At 58.6% G+C, this 20,306-nt stretch overlaps 1 protein-coding gene across 4 annotated transcripts in view; it reads left to right on the top strand.

Moving 5' to 3' along the window:
• Nucleotides 1-2,838: 2,838 nt before the first annotated feature.
• The window catches only part of TEKT1 (tektin 1), a 46,371-nt gene continuing 28,903 nt past the window's right edge, over nt 2,839-20,306 (top strand). Inside the window, exons 1-8 of one of the 4 annotated variants that reach the window (XM_025920416.2) lie at nt 2,839-2,942; nt 4,372-4,578; nt 8,358-8,523; nt 9,991-10,119; nt 10,534-10,677; nt 11,077-11,299; nt 17,117-17,313; nt 17,935-18,185. In XM_025920416.2, coding sequence (XP_025776201.1) covers nt 2,879-2,942; nt 4,372-4,578; nt 8,358-8,523; nt 9,991-10,119; nt 10,534-10,677; nt 11,077-11,299; nt 17,117-17,313; nt 17,935-18,142 — 1,338 coding nt within the window. In that variant the 5' untranslated portion in view covers nt 2,839-2,878 and the 3' untranslated portion in view covers nt 18,143-18,185. Of the gene's footprint in view, nt 2,943-3,316; nt 3,480-4,371; nt 4,579-8,357; nt 8,524-9,990; nt 10,120-10,533; nt 10,678-11,076; nt 11,300-17,116; nt 17,314-17,934; nt 18,186-20,306 lie in introns of those variants that run through there. The other 3 variants (XM_086685654.1, XM_086685653.1, XM_086685655.1) reach the window with 3 other exon arrangements.

The raw sequence follows: 20,306 nt of genomic DNA on the forward strand, positions 1-20,306 counted from the left end.
ATCTCTCTCTCGCTGAAAAATACATAAATATAAAAAATTAAATAGAACAGTTAGCTGTATAATAATGAGAAAATCCTACAGATAAGTGGTAGCAAATGACATTCATTTTCTAGACTTGCAAACCCAATATATTCTTCAGCCAAAAACTGACCCTGAGAGAGACCATGTGAGCAGGGGAGGTGGCCAGAGAGAGAGAGAGGGACAGAGGATCTGAAGTGGCTTCTGTGCCGAGGCGGGGTTTGAACTCATGAATCGTGAGATCGTGACCTGAGCTGAAGTTGGACGCTTAATGGACTGAGCCACCAGGTGCCCCTGAATAGACCCTTCTTAATGAAAAACGCTTTTAGATGTAGCACTCGGCTTTTGGGGTCACATAGTGCCCTCTTTCTCAGATTAAAAATGAGGAGCAGGGGTACCTGGGTGGCTTAGTCAGTTAAGCATCCAACTCCTGATTTCGGCTCAGGTCATGAGCTCATGGTTCATGAGGTCAAGCCCCGTGTCAGGCTCTGTGCTGACAGCATGGAGCCTGCTTGGGAGTCTCTGTCCCTCTCTCTCTCTCCCATGCTCACGCTCTCTCTCAAAAATAAAGAAACATTAAAAAAATTTTTTTAAATACGTAAAGTTTGTATCCATGGATGGAAACTACTGAAAGGACTTACCAGCACAGCAGCCCAAAGGAGGACTGTCTTGGAGGTGATGAGCTCCCCGTCCCTGGGCATGATCAAGCACTGGGCAACAATTTGGCACGGATGTTGCAGAGGACATTTCCACGTCCGATTGGACCAGACAACCTTTCAAGTTCCAAGAATCAGATTCTCTCTTTTTTTTAAATTTTTTTAACCTTTATTTATTTTTGAGACAGAGAGAGACAGAGCATGAACGGGGGAGGGTCAGAGAGAGAGAGAGACACAGAATCTGAAATAGGCTCCAGGCTCTGAGCTGTGAGCACAGAGCCCGACGCGGGCTCGAACTCATGGACCACGAGATCACGACCTGAGCTGAAGTCGGATGCTTAACCGACTGAGCCACCCAGGCGCCCCCAGATTCTCTTAAAAGATATTCCAAAAATCCCAAAGTAGACCCATAGATTTAAAAACTACCAAAATTGCTTTCCAAAGTTCTCTCACGTGAAATGAAATAAAGGGGAGGAGAATTCTGGCCCCACGTATGCTGAGTGCTTAGAACGTTTGAAGGACTAGAACTATATTAAGCCGTACCTAAGCCATCAGAAATGTACATCGAAACCAAAGGAGCCAGGACATGCACAGGCCCCAAAAAGGTAACCACGAGGAACGACAAAATAACACAACCTGTGTGCTTTCTAAGGTGTTGAAGTGTATTTTAGTTTTTGATAATTGGGATTCATAAATGTACCATATTATTTATGACTACTCTCTATAATACGAGTGATACTAATTTTCCCTTTACGATGGTGATATAAAGCCTCCTTTTAAAATAATTATGCTTGGGGAGCCCGGGGGGATCAGTCCCTTAAGAATCCGATTTCAGCTCAGGTCATGATCTCATGGTGCTTGAGTTCAAGACCCGCGTTGGGCTCTGTGCTGACAGCTCGGAAGCCTGCTTTGGATTCGGTGTCTCTCTCTCTCTCTGCCCCTCCCCTTCTCGCGCTCTCTCTCAACAATAAATACACATTAAAAAATAAATGAAATAATTATCCTTACATGTGAAAAGGAGTATAGTTGAAGGAAAACCGCAAAATAATTTTATGGGTGGTACATGGAAGGGCCAAAATTTAATAAATTGGTACCAGAATGACTCAAGTTTGGGAAACACGGCTTTATTCCAACCAACGAAAATCTCAGAATCACTTAAAGCTTCAATACACCTTGCCTGAATATTCTAGTTTGTAAGCTTTGGCTGCATGCTTGTTAAGTTAGCAAATTCTAAGCCTTGTGCTGGACGTGTGCTTTATAGGGTCCATCCAGCCCGCAGCCGTGTACCAGGCCCCCCCGGAGCAATCAATCGGTGACCAGTCCTTCCAGGCTTCCTCTATCGGGCTCATTCCTTTGCTGGCTTGTGAGTGCAAAATAAGGTGTTTCTTCTGAAAATGTTTTCAAATACTTGCAATTATATTGGAACTCCAGAATAAATAGCTGGAGAGTCAGTCCTTTCTCCTTCTTTTTTAAGCACATCGAGAAACGCAGCAGAGTTAGACCTTTGGAGGGCGGACCTCCAGCGGAGGGGGCCGGCTTCACTTCACCCCTAGCGTCGGTTCTCGGGTGAGGGTCTCAGGTTCTTCTAGCCCCCTCCACCTGGCGGGGAGGGCGAGGGTTACCTCTGCACATCGGTGCGGATACAACGGTGACCTACGATCATGACTCACAACTCATTTCATGTACTTCTGCCCATTCTACCCTCTTTCCAGCACTTCTGGGAAGCCTCCGGGTCTGCAAACTGGGGACGCCCCCATGGTGGGTGGGGCCTCAGGCCCACCAGCTCCCAGGACACCGCCCCCTCCTTTCGCCCGCGTGTGTGAGTCCAGCACACCCGGGAGCCACACGACTCCCACCCGTCCCCGCGCTCGCCTTCCGAGCGGGAACCCCACAACACAGACAAAACACCCGGTTTCTCGCCGGGACACTGACCGGAGGACGCCCAGCTCGCTCCTTAAATAGACGCTTCTCGGGGGCGGGGATATGAATATACAATATCAGCTCCCCAGGATGCCATTGGACAGAAGCTGCTTAATATTCATGACGCTTCGCTGGTCTCCCGGCCGCGCCGACGGCTCGCGAGACGTAGGGGGCGGGCTTCACGAGGCAAAGCCTCCTCTGATTGGTTGTTTTTAGAGGGAGGTTGCCTTCGATTGGCTGGTGTCAAGCGGTAAAGTAGTCCGCCTCCTGGCCGGGAAATTTGAATGCCCATTTTCTGGGATTCGGGTTGTGTGGACGAGGACCATTCCGCATTTCTCCCCCAGCTGGGTAACTCGTTTATTTTCTGTTAGTGCGCACATATCCCGAGCGCTGTGCTCTCATTCCATAGCCGGGCAAGCTGCCCCCGACCCTCAACCCCTGACCCTCCCGGCTGCCAGTGCCTGCGCCTTCTCCCGCGGCCTCGGGTCCCGGCCCAACCCGCTGGGCCCCAGGGGCGCCACGGCAGGGCCAGGCCAGGCGCAGGGCTCCCCACCCCAGACTCGGAGCTACGGTCATTGTCCCCTGCCTGGCGCCCCCCGCCGGGCGTGGGAGGTGCGTACAGCCGAGCCCCCGGCCCACCTCCCCAGCCGCAGCTAGGCCGCAGGGTCCGCGCCTGCGCAGCCTCGCGGCCGCAGCCCCCCCGCAGCGAGGCCGCAGGGTCTGCGCCTGCGCAAGCTTCCCGGCCGCAGCCCCGCCCCCTTGGCCTGGGTAACGCGTCCCTGGTTGCCGCGGAGACGCGCCGTTGACCCGTAGGTTTTGAGGAGCCGGGAGCTGCAGGTGGGTGAGGGCGCCGCCCGGGAGCCGCGTGATCGGTGGTTCCCGGAGGTGAGTGCAGGGCGCCCACCCTCCCTCCCCGTCCGGCCTCTTATCCATCTCCCGGGGGCTGCTTGGACGCACTGAGGTCTTGGGGTGCATTTCGAGCCCGCATCCGGACGGACTCGGGGGGCCGTGGGAGGGTTGGAGGTTCTGGCTCCTGAGGGGCGTGTGCGGACAGGTGTTCCGGGGCGTGCTGCGTGAGAAGCAGGTATGGGGGTCGGGGCGCTCTGGCCCCCGCAGGCCGCCTTCTCCCTTTTCTTTGTCGTGCAGAGGAGGGTCTGTTTCTTCCACCTGCCCAGCAGGCTCCAGACCCAGCTGTCTGGGTGCAGATGTCACAGGTGTTGGCTTGTCCAGGGAGCGGGGCTGGGTTCCTCTGCTGGCAGAACATACTAAAAGTGAACACTGCCCAGGACCCAGCCATTCTGAGGAGTCTTAAAAATGCATGCCCGGGGTCACCAAAGGACACGTGTGAGAATATTCCTGGCACACTCCAGATAGCCCCACGCTGGAGCCCCAAACACCCAAACACAGTAGAGAAGACAGGTACATTCACGGCGTACTGAACAAGCCACTCACACAAACCACATCTAGGTGAGCGATGCGGGTGAATCTTACAAACATAAGGTTAAGCGGGGGCGGTCAGATGTCAAAGGGTACACGCTGTCTGATTGCACCTATAGCACGTTCAGAAACACCAGAATGTTTCTAGAGTGGAGTCAGACTACTGGTTGCCCCGTGGGAACACGGGTGAAGGACAGTGACTCGAAGGGAGCGTGAGGTGCATACAGGTTATGATTTAGGTGCTTTTTGGTATGTATGTCACACTTTCATGCAAAGTGACATCAAAAAAAGGACAGATTGCTTTCTACGAAACTAAAGGAGGGTCTGCCTTTGTGGTCAGGACTTTGGGAAGCTGCAATGGCCAGACTTCTGCAACCTCCGCCCAAGTTCCTGCCGGCAGAATGGCACATGGCGAACGAGAACCAGTACCACAGAGCGGAGGCCGAGAGGTCCCGCTCCGAGCGCCTGGTGGCAGAAAGCCAGAGGCTTGTGGAGGAGATCGGAAAGACCACAAGAAAGTCTCAAAGCGACGTGAACAAGAAACTAGGTAAGGCAGGCCACGCGCCGCACTTTCGCACGTGCCTGGATGTGGCCGGCGAGGCCCAGCCACAGTGCCGTCTGCATTGGGCGCTCGCGAGTGGCAAGGAAGTACCCTGGAATAGCGGGGGAGACACGCCTGCTCTTCAGCTTCCGGCTTTAAGTTCACGGCCCCAAGACAGAGGCCCGGTAACCTAGCCCGCTTTCCAGCTCTCTGGTGTCCATTCCTCTGTGGATTCCAGGCACACTCACTGGACACCTAAGAGCATCAGACACGATTTAAAGGGCAGTGCCCTTAAAGGAGCAAAACTCACATAAACATGAAATGAGGCAAAACCTCCCAGGTGCCAAAGAGGTGACAGCTGGAGGGAAGAGGTGTGGCGGGGCCGCGCCCTCCCGGCGGGCTCTGGGGAGTAGACACAGCCCTCCACCTCCCACCTCCACTGTCGGTGACATCCCCTGAGTGTTTGCGTCTTCTGTCTTGTCTTTGTGTGGGGACAGCAGTCCTACTGGTGGGGAATTTGGTTGCACCTGCAAAGACCCCGTATCCAAATCAGGCCACACACACAGAGTACTGGCAGTTACATCGACCCACAGGTGCCTCCCGTCGTGTGCTACATGTGTCACTGCAGGACCTCACTGAGTGCACCCCTGCCTCCGTGCATCTTTCACACTCTGTCTGGAGAGACCTTCTCAGGGTTCAAGTCTAGAGGTCAGAGCAAGGGGCTCGTCAGTGCTGGGGCCTTTCCTGACCCCCAGCCTCCCTCCTTTGAGCCTCCACTGTGCTTTTTACGTGGTGAGAGAGAGTACAGACTCACTGAATTGAAACTGTCTGTTTTCGCGTCTGCCTCACGATGTCTTTCCATTGTGTCTCTTGGACCTCACGCCCGGTAGGGGCCTGGTAATCAGCACATTGGGTTCCTGAGTAAATTCTAGCAACAGGAGTCCAGGAGATAGCGTTCTGAGCGAGGAGGTGGCTCGGACGGAGCCACGAAGGCGGGAGGCGTGCAGCACTCCTGGTGTGCACACAGCGGGGTGGAGGGAGGCTGGCCCAGCCAAGGACGGCCGTGGGTTGGGAAGGCCCAGTTCGGTGGGAAGCCAGTTAGATGTGGGGCAGAGGTGGCGGTCCGGGGTCATCACAGGGCAGAAAGGGGAGAGCCAGGCCATGCTGTCATGGGCAAGGAGGTCTTCCACCGTGTTGGTGGTTGTGCAAACGTCAGGGAGGCTGAGAGCCGGACTAGCAGGAATTGAACCGGGGACCTGTGGGTAACAGCTCCAGCAGGGCAGCGGCCGACGCAGCGTGAGGGTGGTGGTCAGGTACAAGCAGGCGTCGGGGGACATCAGGGCACGTGGTGGACACACGCGTTTGCCTTCCCTCCCTTTTAAAATTTCAACAAAGTCGGGGCGCCTGGGGGGCTCAGTCGGTGGGACGTATGACTTCGGCTCAGGTTATGATCTCACAGCGCGTGAGTTCAACCCTCCTGTCAGGCTCTGGGCTCACAGCTCGGATCCTGGAACCTGCTTCGGATTCTGTGTTTGCCTCTCTCTCTGCCCCTCCCCTGCTTGCACTGTCTGTCTCTCTCAAAAATAACTAAACGTTAAAAGAATAAAACTCCAACAACGTCATGCATGGCGTTGATGAAGAGTGTGAGAGCTGGTGGGGGAAGGGAGTGAAGTGGAAACGTTGTGGAGAGAAGATTCTGGGGACAGAAAGCAGAAGGTCCAGGCAACAGGCGTAGGGACTGCAGGAAGCCTGTGCAGGTGGGGACAGGAAGATGCTGGCTGGGGCCTGTAGCAGATTCATGCTGTGGACACTGTGTGATGCTTAAAACCTAAGCGTCAGTTACCTCCGGCTCTGGACGTCCAGGGCAGAACTGGAGACGAGACTGGTTGGAAGAGTTTACAAAGAGCCCCTTCCCCACTGTGGCTCTGTCTCCCCCAGTGGAGAGTCACAGGCCTCAGTCCGTGTGAACACCAGCAGGCCCACAGGGGGCATCTGCAGATGATAGGGCCCGGGATCATCCGAGGAGAGAACCAGGTACGGGGGCGGACAAGCCCTGTGCCTGCAGAGAGAGGTTCCAGCCAGGATTTCAGTCTCAGATGTAGTCAGCTGAGGGTCAGTCAACACGACATCTGTCTAACACGACAAGACACTCAGACAGACAGACGGATGGTCAGACGCACACAGGGCCAGAGAAGAAATTATACCATAAAGTCTTCAGGAAATTTGGAGAAGACACTGTGTCCACAGACCAAGGAGAGTCTTAAAAAAGAACATTCGGGGCACGAGAAAGTGTTCTTGGGAACTAAAAATATCAGAGCAGGACATTTTTAAAAATTAAAAGAAGGATTGAAAGAGAAAGTGGAAGAATCTCCAGGATGTAGGGGAAAAACAAGACAGACAGTTGGATAACAGGAGAGGAGGGGTAAGAACTTGGGGACCCTGCGGGGAGGCTCTGTCTCTGACAGGGATTCAGAAGGAGCACAGAGAAGACGCAGGGGGGCCCTAGGAAGTTCCCCAGAACCGGAGGGTCTGTTTCCAGTGTCGGGCATACTCGAGTAAGGCTGACAGGAGGGGAATAGGGAAGAGACCCCCGGAAAGCTTTTGGGCCGCACACAGAGAATCAGGAATCCAGAGGGCTTTAGACTTCTCCGCAGGAGCTCCAGACCCTGGAGGGAAGTGAAGAGACGTCATCAAAATTCTAACGAAAATCACAGCCTGTAGTCTACACGTAGCCAAAGTCAAACGATGAAGGTAGAACGAAGGCTTTCAAAAATTTCCGGTCATGTGCCCCCGTGTCTCAGGAGGGCTTGCTTCACCTGTGGAGGGGCGTGAACAGGAGGAGGAGACAGATGGGACAGGGCTGCGGCAGGTGCACAGGGTGGGGGTTCTGGAACAGACAGCTGGGGGGCTGTGGCTGTGCTCAGGGTCAGGGGTTCTGGAGGAGACAGGCATCGCCGGCAAGCAGGCAGGCAGAGAAAGCACTCCGGGCAGAGGTCCTGGGGAGTAAGCAAAGCCGTTGGCTAATTGATGGGTTTGAATATACCTGTGGGTCATAATTCTGTCAGAAAGTTGAAGGAAAAGTTAGTAATGGGTATCTGGAAAGTGAAACAAAAACACAACTACCAGCCCCTCCGAAAACAAAAATGTGTAAGAGAAGAAACTGATATTAGCACGCTGCCTGGCTCAGGTGTAAGTAGCATTCACATATTTGCAGTATCATAAACAAGTGTGAAATTATTGTTTAACCAGAAGCCAATGCGGCCGTATCGGGAAGACAGAAGGTCAGGGACGTGTTGTGTGAGCGCCGATCCTGGTCTTTTCCACCACAGGAAACTGACCGACGTCGTTGAAAGTGATCCTGAACAAGCAGCCGTGTGAGCAAATGCAGGAGGAAATTCTAAAAGCATTTAGAAGGCAGTTGCTTCCAGAAAGCGGGATTGGGTGGGGAAGGGTCTGCAAAACTTGGTCTGTTTGACTTTTCAAACACCGTAGGTTTCCAGCTTTGATCAGATTAAACGTTATGAAAAACACAGGTATTGAAGAATTAGAGCGACCCGCGTGGATGGTGTTTGCACGAACTCCACGTTGGTTTTGTAAGAAGAGATCCCTTCCCTCCCTCCTGCCGCCCGACCCTGCCCTCCCCCAGTCAGCACCTAACAAGGACCCGAAGGTGCCCCAAGCAGCAGAGAACGTGTCCCGGCCGGTTTAGGTCTCTAATCCCAGAGCCGGTGGCCCCAGGAGCGGGCTAGCCCCTGTGTGACTCCGTGTCCTCTCTGTGTGCTCAGAACAGAGGCTCGAGGAGGTCAGGTTCTGGAAGAAGGAGCTGGATGACAAGCTGGAGGAGCTGGTGTGCACCACCGAAGACCTGCTCACCTACCGGACCAGACTGGAGAACGCGCTGGAGAGCCTGAAGGAGCCACTGCACATCACCCAGATGTGCCTGGAGTACAGGTGGGCGGAGCGGGGGCTCCCCGAGGGACCTCTGCTGGGAGTCACCAGGTGCTGGGTGGCGGGTCGCCAGGGGCAAACGAGGACATGTTCTCTTGGCCTCCCGTGGTGGCGGGCAGCTGGCGGGCAGCAGAAGGAGCTCTTGTCTGCCTTAAGTTACGTGGAAGTTAGGGCTGGGTTTGTGCACGGCAAAACGGTGCTGAATTTAAATAGGGTGGTTTCTGTCTGCCTCACACTTAGGGAGTCTGCAGACGGCCCAGGGCTGGCACAGTGCGCGCCGTGCTAGGCTCCGGGCGTCTGCCATCCCGTGCCCTGCCGCATGCGTTCATCCCCCCAGGTTACCTCGTGTCGCCAGACGGCAGCCGGCACTCCAGCCATTTCGTCTGTGTTCCCGCAAGGAGGAATAATTAGGGCTTGGTATTTGCCATTTCCACCTGCATCCCACTGACCAGAGCTTAGTCACATGGCCACACCAGCGGTCTAGCGTGGACGCGCAGGGCAGGCCCAGCTCCTCCAGGACGGGTTTGCTCCCGTGCACCAAGCCACACGGGAGCATTTTGTCACCCAGAGGGCCCTGTGCAGACACACCTCTTACTGTCCCTTTGCTCCTACCAGTCCTGGGAGTGGGCGGTGCTGTCCGCTCTGGGGAGACACTGTTCCAGTTTTCACGGGGCCCCCCTGGGCTCACAGTCCTCTCCCTCCAACCCGATGCCTCCAAGATCAAGTGGCAGCTCCTTGGCCAGAGCCCCCAGGGTCCTAGCGACCGAGCCCAGGGACCTCTCCGGACCCTCACCTCACGCCCAGCAGTGGGGTGGGCTCAGTCGGGTGTGCAGAGTTTGAGACCTCGCGGCTGGAAGAGGTGGGGCCTTCCCGCCACGCACGGCCACGCGGGGTGGACAGAGAGATCGGCAGGGACGGGTCCTTCTGGGGGGAAAAATGGGGGGAACGTGGCGTGACACTGGGTGAGATACTTGCTCTGAAGCGCCGTTTCCTCGAGTTTGCTGGAAAGGGCACGTCACAAATCCCCTTGAAAAGGTCGGCACGACACCTGTGGTGTCACGGACGCCCAGCGTGGGAATAGCGAGCTTGCGTCGTGGTTACTATCGAAGGGCATCTTTCTGGATTCAAATCCTTGGCAACAGTCAGGACTGGGTCCTGTTTCCAGGAAGGAAACAGGCGTGTTTGGAATTCTAAGTCAAAAGACGACGTTTCTAACAAACGAGTAAAAAGGAAAAGGCTTCTGAATGAAGGCCAAATTGAGGGGACGAGTGTATCCATCGTGAGCAGCGAGCAATCGATCGTCTGGCTTCCTTGTGGTTTGGATATTTTGAAGTCTCGCAGATACGGACCCGTGCACGTCCCGACCACGCCATCCAGACGGGTCTGGTCGTGCTCGAACCTGTTGTCCGGACAGACGGCGTGTCCAGCGTCCCCGACCCGTTGGATGAGCAGCCCCTTCCTCTCGTCCAGGGAGAAGCGGGTCGGCATCGACCTGGTGCACGATAAGGTGGAGCAGGAGCTGGTGAAGGAGGCCGAGATCATCCGCGGGGTGACGGCCTTGCTGACCCGCACCTTGGAGGAGGTGTCCGAGCAGATCAGGTGCGTCTGTGCGGCCCGCCTGCGTCCCCCCGGGGTGTGCCCAGGAAACAGGCCCCAAGTGGCCCGGGAACACGCATAATCAGGCCTACGTGACAGCCTCCCCCTGGCCGTGGCTGGGGACGGGGGGTGGGGCAGGGATTCACCCCAAAGGACACCGAGCCGTTTCCCGCCAGCGCTCAGCCCTCACGTTCCGCACTCTTCCGCGCTGACATCAGGAGCCGTCCCAGTGGGAGGGAGGGTCTGGAAGGCCAGGGTGGGTGACCCAGTGGTGAGCGTGGTGCCGGGGGCGGGCGGGAGGGGAGCAGGCACCGTGTCCTGCGCCAGGCTCGCGGTGGCTGGTGTCCCAGGTTCTCCGGGGGCCCGCGGGGGCCGCCTGGGCGTCGCAGAGGGAACCCCGCTTCCTTCTTCCTGCAGGCTGAACCGCTCGGCCAAGTACAACCTGGAGAAGGACCTGAAGGACAAGTTTGTGGCCCTGACCATCGACGACGTTTGCTTCTCCCTCAACAACAACTCCCCGAACATCCGATGCTCGGAGAACGCCGTGAGGGTGGAGCCCCAGTGAGTGGCCCTGGACGGAGGGCGGCCCGGGTGACGTCCTGATGCGGCCCGGGGCGGGGGTGGGGGCGCCTCAGGGGCGTCTGATACAAAATCTCTAAGCAGTGAGAACTTGTCCTGTTTTAAATGTACGGGGGGCACGTTAATCACCCCCTTTCGGGCCCACACCCGCGGACACAGCCCGAGTCAGGTGCGCGTTTGCGGCGCCCGGCACCAGAGTGACAGAGGTGGCCACGGAGGGACCGCTGCTGGCTCTTTCTAGAGAGGGGGGCTTCCTCGTGCTCCCGACCCGGGGAGGGGGGGGCAGGCCGAGCTTCCACAGATCCGCGGGGCCCCGTCGCCTGTGCACACCCCCTTCTGCAGCCCGATGCGCCGCGAGTGAGCGCGTGGCTCCCATTTCAGCTCCGTGAGCCCGGAGGACTGGCTGGAGTTCTCCAACGCCAACGTGGAGAAGGCCGCCAAGCAGAGGAGCAGCTCCCTGGCGCTGAAGGCCCTGGTGGACCGGATCCTGTCCCAGACGGCCGGCGACCTGCGCAGGCAGTGTGACGCGGTGGACGCGGCGTTCAGGGACGGGCTGCAGGAGACCAAGGGCGCCAGGGACAAGCTGGCCGCTCACCTGGCCAAGGTGAGCCCCTCGGCGGGGGAAGCGGGAGGCTCGCGGGGGGCGGGCGGCGGGACCAGCCCGGCCCCCGGCCTGTGCTCGTGGTCTGTAAGGAGGAAGGCTGTTCGGCCCCCCAGCTCGGCCGCAGGGCTCGGCTTCTGGGGTCGGAGGGGACTTGGCCCCGTTCGGGGCCTCTGCGTCGTCTCTACGAAGAGCAGGCCGTCTGCCCACCCTGGACCTCGGCTCCGCGCGCGTGCGAGGTGGCCATGTCCTTTGTGACTCCGAAATTCCACGAGTTTGTCGGATGCCGCCGATTCCCCAATCCCCGCCGGAGTTTCAGGATTCGGGCGTCGCGTGCCTCTCGGTCACCCGCTGCTGGGCTGCTGACCTGGCGTTCGGGACAAATTAGAACTACGGGGCCCTGACTTTCAGCATTTGCCGGTTTCTGTGGTGTAAGTACTTGAGGCCGCCTACGTGGCAGCGGGCCGGCAGAGTTGCACTCGGACCTTGAACCCAGGCCTTGGCCGTCAGACAGCTCAGCTGCGTGAGGAGCCACATGGGCAGAAAGCGGGGTTCATTCAGCACCGCGGGGTTCAGCCAGCACCTGGCGGGATTCAGTCAGCACCGCGGCGTTCAGTCAGCACCACGGGGTTCAGTCGGCACCATGGGGTTCAGTAAGTACCTGGTGGGATTCAGTCAGCACCTCGGGGTTCAATCATCACCATGGGATTCAGTCAGCACCTGGCGGGATTGAGTCAGCACCGCAGGGTTCAGTCAGCACCGTGGGGTTCAGTAAGTACCTGGCGGGGTTCAGTCAGCACCTGGTGGGATTCAGTCAGCACCGCGGGGTTCAGTCAGCCCCTGGCGGGATTCACTCATCACCGCGGGATTTAGTCAGTACCACGGGGTTCATTCAACACCTGGCGGGATTCAGTCAGCACCTGGTGGGGCTCAGTAAGTACCTGGCGGGGTTCAGTCAGCACCTTGGGGTTCAGTCAGCACCATGGGGTTCAGTCAGCACCGTGGGGTTTAGTCAGCAACTGGCAGGATGCAATCAGCCACATGGGGTTCAGTCAGCACGTGGTGGGGTTTGGTCAGCCCCTGGCGGGATTCAGTCAGCACCGCAGGATTCACTCAGCACCGTGGGATTCATTCAGTACCACGGTATTCACTCAGCACTTGGCGGGGTTCAGTCAGCACCTGTCGGGTTTCAGTCAGCACCACGGGGTTTAGTTAGCACCTGGTGGGGTTCAGTCAGCACCGCGGGAGCGAGAAGTGCCTGGCGGGTGAGCGTGTGGACCCTGGACAGATGGAGCCCGTGTGGCGCTGGGGAGCCCCCTTAACGTTTGTGCACTTTTATGACGGACCCCCAGGTGCAGCAGCCGGGGAGACACAGCTGACGAGGCCCACGGGCCCTAGAGGCGGACGCCCGCTCAGGGTCGGGAGGAGACGCGGGTGGCCGGGGCCCACGGCGGGCGTGAGGGGCCCGGGCTTCCTGGGGTTTCCTGGGCAGACGCGGCGGGGCCGACAGAGCAGCTCGGGACCGGCCCGAGTGATGTGAGAGGTTCTTTGGGCCTCGGGGGCGTCCCTGGCCCCTGGCCCTGGGAGGCTGAGGCGGAGAGATACGGCCCCCCGGGCTCGGGGCGCACAGAGCGGGCCGAGCCCCAGACCATCAGTCTGCCGGCAGCGAGCGCAGGCCGGCCCCTTCGCCGTCGCCGGGCCCTCCCCACCGGGAAGGGTTTGTGTTTTGATGGCAGAACATCAGAACATACAGAAAATTGACAGCGTGCGCAATCCACCTGAGCCCGATGCTTATCTTCCTCGCTGATAAAGTCGGGAGCTGTCTGGGTGGGTCAGGGTTACGCCAGACAGCCCCGGCCAGGCCCCCAGGACGTGCCGCACACGAGTTACACGCGTCTACGTACGCACGTGCATGTGGCTCATACGACGTACCCCCGGTACAAATTGGCGGCCGCCGCCGAGAGTGGTATTAAGGGCCAGGGAGCAGCAGGAGGAGGCTTGGTGGGGGCCCCGGAAGGAAGGCGGGTCTGAGGCAGGAAGGAGGGGGAGGGTAGCCTGGGGCAGGAGGGGTCGTGGCCCCCGGAGCTGAGGACCCGGGGGTGCTGAGACCACAAGGGATCCAGCCATCTGGACAGGCTGGGGAGTCCGGTTCAGTGAGACCCGGCAGACCGCGCAGGGCGGCCTGGGGGGCAGCAGGTGGGGGTGGGGCCTCAGCCGCAGGACTGCCGCCAGTACACGCGACAATGAGAGGGGCAGCGTCGTGGTCCCTGTCTCTAAGGTGGGGACGCTGAGGCCAGAAAGGTTGACAGCTTTATTACGGCCCCGGGGCTCATGGGCTCACGGGCTCACGGGCGACAGCGCCGGGCGCGGAGCCCGGGCCGGGTGGCTCCCGTCACTGCCTCCTGTCACGGCGACCGCAAAGGCTGTGTCTCTGTTGACCCCACGCGTGGGAGGGATGGGCGGGCACGTGGGGGGTGACTGGGTGGCACAGCCGAGGGGGTGGGACGCGGGCCACGTGTCACAGGAGGCGACCCACACGCACCCTGCAATCGTTCCGATGTTCACAAGAGTCAGCACGGGGACTGTCCCCTCTCCTATGGGCGGATCAGAGACAAGACTGCTGTGGGGGCTGGTGACCTCGCCCTGGGAGTGGCGGGTCAGGGATCCCCCAGGTCAGGGAGCGGAGGGGTCGGAGAGCGCAGGGCCAGGGAGCCATGGGGTCCGGGAGCTCGGCGTCTGGGAGCCTGCGCTCTGAATGGGTGACTGAGGCTGCCGGCACCGTCTGGCTCTGAGACAAAAAGCCTCAGGCCCAGCCGGGCAGCTCACGGGGAACAAGACGGACCGTCCGAGTCACGCGCCTCGTCCCTCGAGTGACCATCGGTGGGCTTCTAACGCGCTTAGCGCTTCAACCCTTCTTGCAGAAGGACCGAGGGTCACCAGCAAATTCGCATCCTCGGGCCGCCCTTCCTCAGCTGCCGCCATCGAACGCGACCTGATTAACTCGCCCTCGGGGAGCAGCCTTCCCACGCAGCTGACGGAAGGGCTGCTCGAGCCTCACTCGGATCCTCAGTTTCATTTTTGTGAAGAAATCCCACTCCTGGGGGCGGGGAATGTTGCGCCGTGTGGCGCAGACGTCCGGCCCTGCTGTGCAGGCTCCTTGATTAACAACCCCCCCCCCCCCCCCTTGATGCGCCTTAAACGTGCAAAACGCAAAGGCTGCTTTCCTTGTGTTACCGTAATGAGCGTGCGCTGGTGTACCAGGTAAGGTGGCAGTGCGTGGCCACGGAAGTCGCGCCGTCGGGTCACGACCGTGGCTTTGGGGTTGGTGATGTTTGGGGCAGCGCAAAGTGGTGACAGCCCGGCCCGTGCCGTCTGTCAACCCGCCACCGTAGTCCAGAAGGAGCCCCTGTAATGAATGCGCGTGGCTGTGTTCCAGTAAAACCTTATTTATGGGCACCGAAATTTGAATTTTATATATTTTTCACATGACGTGAAATCTCATTCTTCTTTTGTTTTTTTCAACCACTTATATACGTGAACACCTGTCTTTCACTTTTTTTTTTATAGTATACTTATTTTCGAGAGAGGGAGAGAGGGTGTGTGCATATGAGCATGTGTGAGTGAGGGAGAGACAGAATCCGAAGCAGCCTCCATGCTGCCAGTGCAGAGCCCGATGCCAGGGCGTGACCCTGTGAACCGTGAGATCGGGACCTGAGCCGAAAGCAAGAGTTGGACGCTTCACCGGCCGAGCCACCCAGGCGCCCTGTGAAAACCTTCCTTTAAAGAGAAAAGATGGGCCACAGACTCGGAGAAAAGACGTGCAAAACACACGTCCGATAAGGGACCAGTACCCAAAATAGGCAAAGAGCTCTTAAAACTCACCAAGAAGGAGACAAACAGACCAACTGAAACATGGGCAAAAGACGTGAACAGACACGTCACAGGAGGAGACACGGGTGGCTGAGCACGAGGAAAGAGGCACCACGCGGTAGGTCACCAGGGAGGCGCCTGTGAAGGCAGCGGGACACCGTGCGCACCTGCAGAAAATCCAGCAGGTGGACGGCGCTAAACGCTGGCGAGGAGGCCGAGCAACGGGCTGTCAGTCCATCCTGGTGGGAGCAGGGAGGGCAGCTCGGCAGTCTTAGGAAACCGAGCGCGCGCGTAAATCCAGCGGTCTCGCTGCGGGGCGTTTGCCCAGATGTGTTGAGAATTTATGTCCACACGAAACCCTGCATCCGAACGTTCGTAGGACTTTACTCATGATCGTCGAAACTTGGAAGCAACCAAGGTGTCCTTCGATAGATGAACGGACGGAGAGGCCGTGGTCCATCCACACGATGGAATGTTACCCAGAGAAAGAGAAACGAGCTGTCAGGCCACAGAGAGATGTGGAGGAACCTCAGCGATCGCTAAATGAGAGGCGCCCATCTGAAATCCAAGCCAAGCTAGTCACTGTCTGATCTCACCCACGTGATGTTCTGGAGCGGGTGTGGTTACAGGGATCGATGTGGTCGGCGTCTCCGCGAGGGGGAGGGGTGAACAGGAGGTGCATGGGGGGGGGGCGGTTTAGGGCAGTGAAGTTATCCCGTGTGACCTGTGTCATCACACATGTGTCCAGATCCACAGGCTGTGCACAGTGAGCCCTAACGTCACCGTCGACTAGTTACTAACGTGTCAGCACGGTTCACCGATTGTGGCAAACGCACGACACTGATGCCAGACGCTGATGATGGAGAAATCCGCCCTCCAGGGAGAGGGGGTACATGGGAACTCTGGACATGCTGCTTGTTGGCTGAAACCCTAAAACTGCTCTTGAAAAGAGTCTGCTACTTAAAAAGACATTTTTTTTTTTTAAATTTTGTGTACAAACAAAAACAGGCATCAGACTGGGTTTGGCCATACTGCTGAGTCCTGACCTAACCCATGGTGACTAATTTTGTTTTCAGGAATCTGTGTGTATTTTGGGTATTTTAAGCATTTGTGGAATTTAAGAGAATGTAGCCTGTTTTTAAAGGATTATAACTTGAGCCGAACTCGGATGCTTAACCGACTGAGCCACCCAGGTGCCCCAAGAGGTCTTATGTTTTAAAAACATGTACTCAACTTTTTAAGACTAATGTGATATAATATCTGGGATTTGCTTTAAAATGGTTGAGTGGATGAGCGGGGCTGGGATGGAAAAGAGCTGACCATATAGTGATTGCTGCTTAAATTGATGAGGGGCCCACCGGGGTCACTAAAATCTCTACTTCTGTGTTCTTCTGGAAATTTCCATGATACAAAGTTTAAAAACAAAAAAGCTTAAGGAAGAAATACAATTTCAAACTAGTTAAGTATTCATCTAAAACCCCAAGTCACTTCTAAGTGATCTTTTCTGCGCACAAGCCCCCATCAAAGAGACGCCGAGGCAGCTCGTCCACTCTCTCCGGGCTTCTAGGGTGGACCCCGGGCCGACAGGCAGACCGACAGGGAAACGGGCAGCTTTCTGCTCCCGGCACAGGGCACCCGGCCGAGGTGGGCGGGCAGCCTGCAGCCCACGCTCAGGGCATTCTCCAGGGAACCCACGTGCCCGGGGAAGGACGTGAGGCGACAATGGCCTCGTTCATCCCACCGGCGAGGTTCTGAGGGTCGGTGAGCCTCCTCACCGGCCAGCTGTGCCCTCGGCAGGGAGGAGAGGTCAGGCGCGTCCCGGGGCCCTGCGGGGGCGCAAGTCTGAGGTCCCGCCTTGCTCACCTACGTGATCACAGCAGACGTGAGAGTGTGTGCGGCCGAGTGCTGAACGGCACAGCCCGCCCTCACTGTCTCCGATCCACTTGCAAGGTCATGGAAGAGATTGCTTGCCAGGAGAAAAATGTCACGGTTCTCGAAAAGGCCATCGCTGACCAGGAAGGACCCGCCAAGGTGGCTCACACGCGCCTGGAGACCAGAACGCACCGGCCTAACGTGGAGCTGTGTCGCGATGCCGCGCAGTGTCGGCTGGTCAGGGAGGTCCAAGAGATCGCCCACGGCGTCGCCAGGTAGGGGATGGCCGGCACTCGGGGTGCACAGGACTGTGCACGTGGACCGTGAACAGGGCTGGGCAGAGCCACGTGGGCATGAGTGCATTTGCACCGGTAAAGTTCGAGGGCTCCCTTTCTAGAGGGCGGCCACTTGCTGTCACGCAGAAAATGGGTCCCAAGGTTTAAATTTTTCTGGAGCCCAAATCCAGACGTTTAGGTAAAAATCCACAGTTGTTTTTTTAATTTTTTAAAGATATTTTATTTATTTTTGATAGAGACGGAGCACAAGTGGGGGAGGGGCAGAGAGAGAGGGAGACACAGAATCCCAAGCAGGCTCCAGGCTCTGAGCTGTCGACACAGAGCCCGACGCGGGGCTCGAACCCACGAACTGCGAGATCATGACCTGAGCCGAAGTCGGACGTTCAACCGACTGAGCTACCCAGGGGCCCCCCAAAATCCACAGTTTTAAGCATTGGCAGTTGGTGGGGGTTTCTGCCTTGGGAATCTGGCCCCCTTTGAAGTCTCTGTGGGGAGGAAACTATCAATCTGGCTTCTGTCCCGAACACATGAACACATCCCCCCCCCCCCCCCCGCACCCGGCCCCGGGAAAAGCGCCCCAGGTTCTCCCTCTTCTCCTAGACTCAAGGAGACCTTGGCCCGGGCTCAGGCGGAGCTGAAGGGCCTGAACTGCAGGCAGCTGGCCCTGCAGGAGGAGGTCCAGGTGAAGGAAAACACCATCTACATTGACGAGGTGCTGTGCACCCACATGAGGAAGTCCATCCCCCCGAGGGACGGGGGCGACCAGGGCGAGTGGGCGGGGGGCCCCCGCCCCGACGCCGTGTGCTGATTGTGCCCACGGTTCAGATGCTGATTAAAGCACTTCACGATCGATCGGTGGCACAGAGCTCTCGCTTCAGGGAGGCGGGACTGCGGTCAGAGACACAAGCTCTGGGCGGGGCCTCGGGGCCGAGGTTTGGGGGGCGGCTCCGGGCCGCTGGTTGGGCAGTGGTGGCTCCCCAGTTGCACCCCGTGTGCCCGGGTCCAATCGTCCATCACGGGACTCGGGGCCTGGGGCGGAGGGGTCCCAGACGTTTAGTTCTGATTCCGCCCAGTGTGGTCCTGGATCCCCTACGCAGACTCGGGAGAGGGACGGACCTCTCTGGTGCCACCATCCCCGCTCCCTATGAAACCACGCCGGGGCTGCTGACTCAGACCCACTATTCAAGCCTCCCAGAGAGCAGATGAGAGCAGAGGCCCTGGATCTACCCGCACCTGCAGGCGTCTCTCTGAGCCCCTTTCTGCTGGGAGACCCAAGAGGACGGAGGGGCCTCAGCTCCTAGAAAGTCGGCTGAGTACTGGGGCTTGAGGGGCCCGCCTGCTGCCGCGTGGGGTCGTGCGGTTCGGGGGCAGGGGAGGGGTGGGGAGGACGCCTCTGGTTCACCGGCCGGAGGGGTCATTAGTGGGCGCGTCTGTTGCAGAGCCGGCTGTCAGGCAGGGCAGGCTGTGGTCTCAGGTCGCCACCCAGGGAGATAGAGGGCGCCTCCTTCAGCCCCCGGGCTCAGGGAGGGGTTCCCAGCCTCCTTCCTCCCATGGATGCAGACGGAGGGTGTGAGTTTAGTGACGGTCTCCAGACCAACGGATAATCATTTTTTCAGACTCAAGTAACAGTAAAGGAGAAAGGAAAAACGTTCCCCGTTTCTGCCGCAGATTCAAGCCTGTGTCTGGACGAGTAGGCAGCTCTGGAGACGCAGGGGGGCCGAGGCCCCCCCACTGCCCGCCTCGGGGCGGGGGGGGGGGGGCGCCGCGCGGCCGCGTGAGCCGCGGTGACAGCCCCCCTGCCCTCACACCCGCGTCGCTTCTGCACAGCTGTGCTCACGGCTCAGGCGCGGTGAGGTATGACCTCTCTTCCCTCGTGGTGGCTGCGGGGACTGGCCACCCGCCCTCATTCTGACGTCAAAGGGCCACCTCGCAAGTGCGGGGCTCACGTCCAGGCGCCTTGCTCGGAGCCGCTGCCACGCTCGGTGCTCACACTTGACTCGGTGGTGCGGGGGGTGGGGGGGGCGCACTGGCCAGGAGGGCGGAGCCCCCGCGCCCAGGGTCAGCACCTGGATTCTAGTTCCCACATGGCCAGCCGAGCCCCGCCTCCTCTTAGGGCCCCCTGCAAGGTGACAGTCGGCCAGACAGCCCAGGGCCTTCCCGTCTCTGATGTTCCCTGAATCTGGCTGCCCAGCTCCAGATGCGATGTCTTGAACAGTGTCAGACGCGGGCCCGACTCCCTCGGGGTTTAGCATCTAAGCGTTCCTTGGCCCGGAGCGTCTGTGCGGCCGGCAAGGGGTGTCCCTAACCTCTCTGAGGCTGAGGGCGTCTGCTTCGTGCCGACCTGCGCCATGACCTGCCTGCCCAGGGGCTGCATGTCTCCTGCCGGGTGATGAGGAGGGACCCCCTCCTCTCTGCCCTGGGGACGCCCCCGGGAGCTCCTCTGGTCTGGCTGGGAAGGGTCCGGAGCCCCTTCCCAGGTGAGAGGCAGGGGGTGTCTGTGCAGACTTGGGATGATCCCAGGGCGTGTGGTCAGCAGGTGGGAGGACTCAGCGGGAAACCCTTTCTTGTGAAAACAGCTCTGAGCGGCTCCGTGGTTCCTTGAGGTCACCACCTGGCTCAGGTCAGCCCCGTCACCTGCCTGGTCCCCACAGGTCCCCGGCTCCCAGAGTGCCCACGGGTAAACTGGGAGTAGTGAATCCCGACCAGTAAACCGGCGTGTGGTCGGAGAGGACTCGATGGGGTGGTTCCATCCACTGCTCCCGGTGTCCGTGTCACTGGCGCCTGTTCCCGATGCTTAAAAAGGGTGGGGTCTCGGTACTCAGGAAGACAGCACGAGCAAAACGAGTCGCTCTGAAACCACTGGTTGTGCAAACAGAGGGGGAGGGCGCCTCCTCGCGATCTCGCTCTCAGGCGGTCAGCGCGCAGCGAGCCGGTCTGTCTCCAGCCTGAACTCGGGCAGATGCAGAGGAGTG

This window comes from Puma concolor, chromosome E1 (assembly GCF_028749965.1).
Source record: "Puma concolor isolate L17-30 chromosome E1, mPumCon1.1.hap2, whole genome shotgun sequence".
Taxonomy (NCBI): Eukaryota; Metazoa; Chordata; class Mammalia; order Carnivora; family Felidae; genus Puma; species Puma concolor.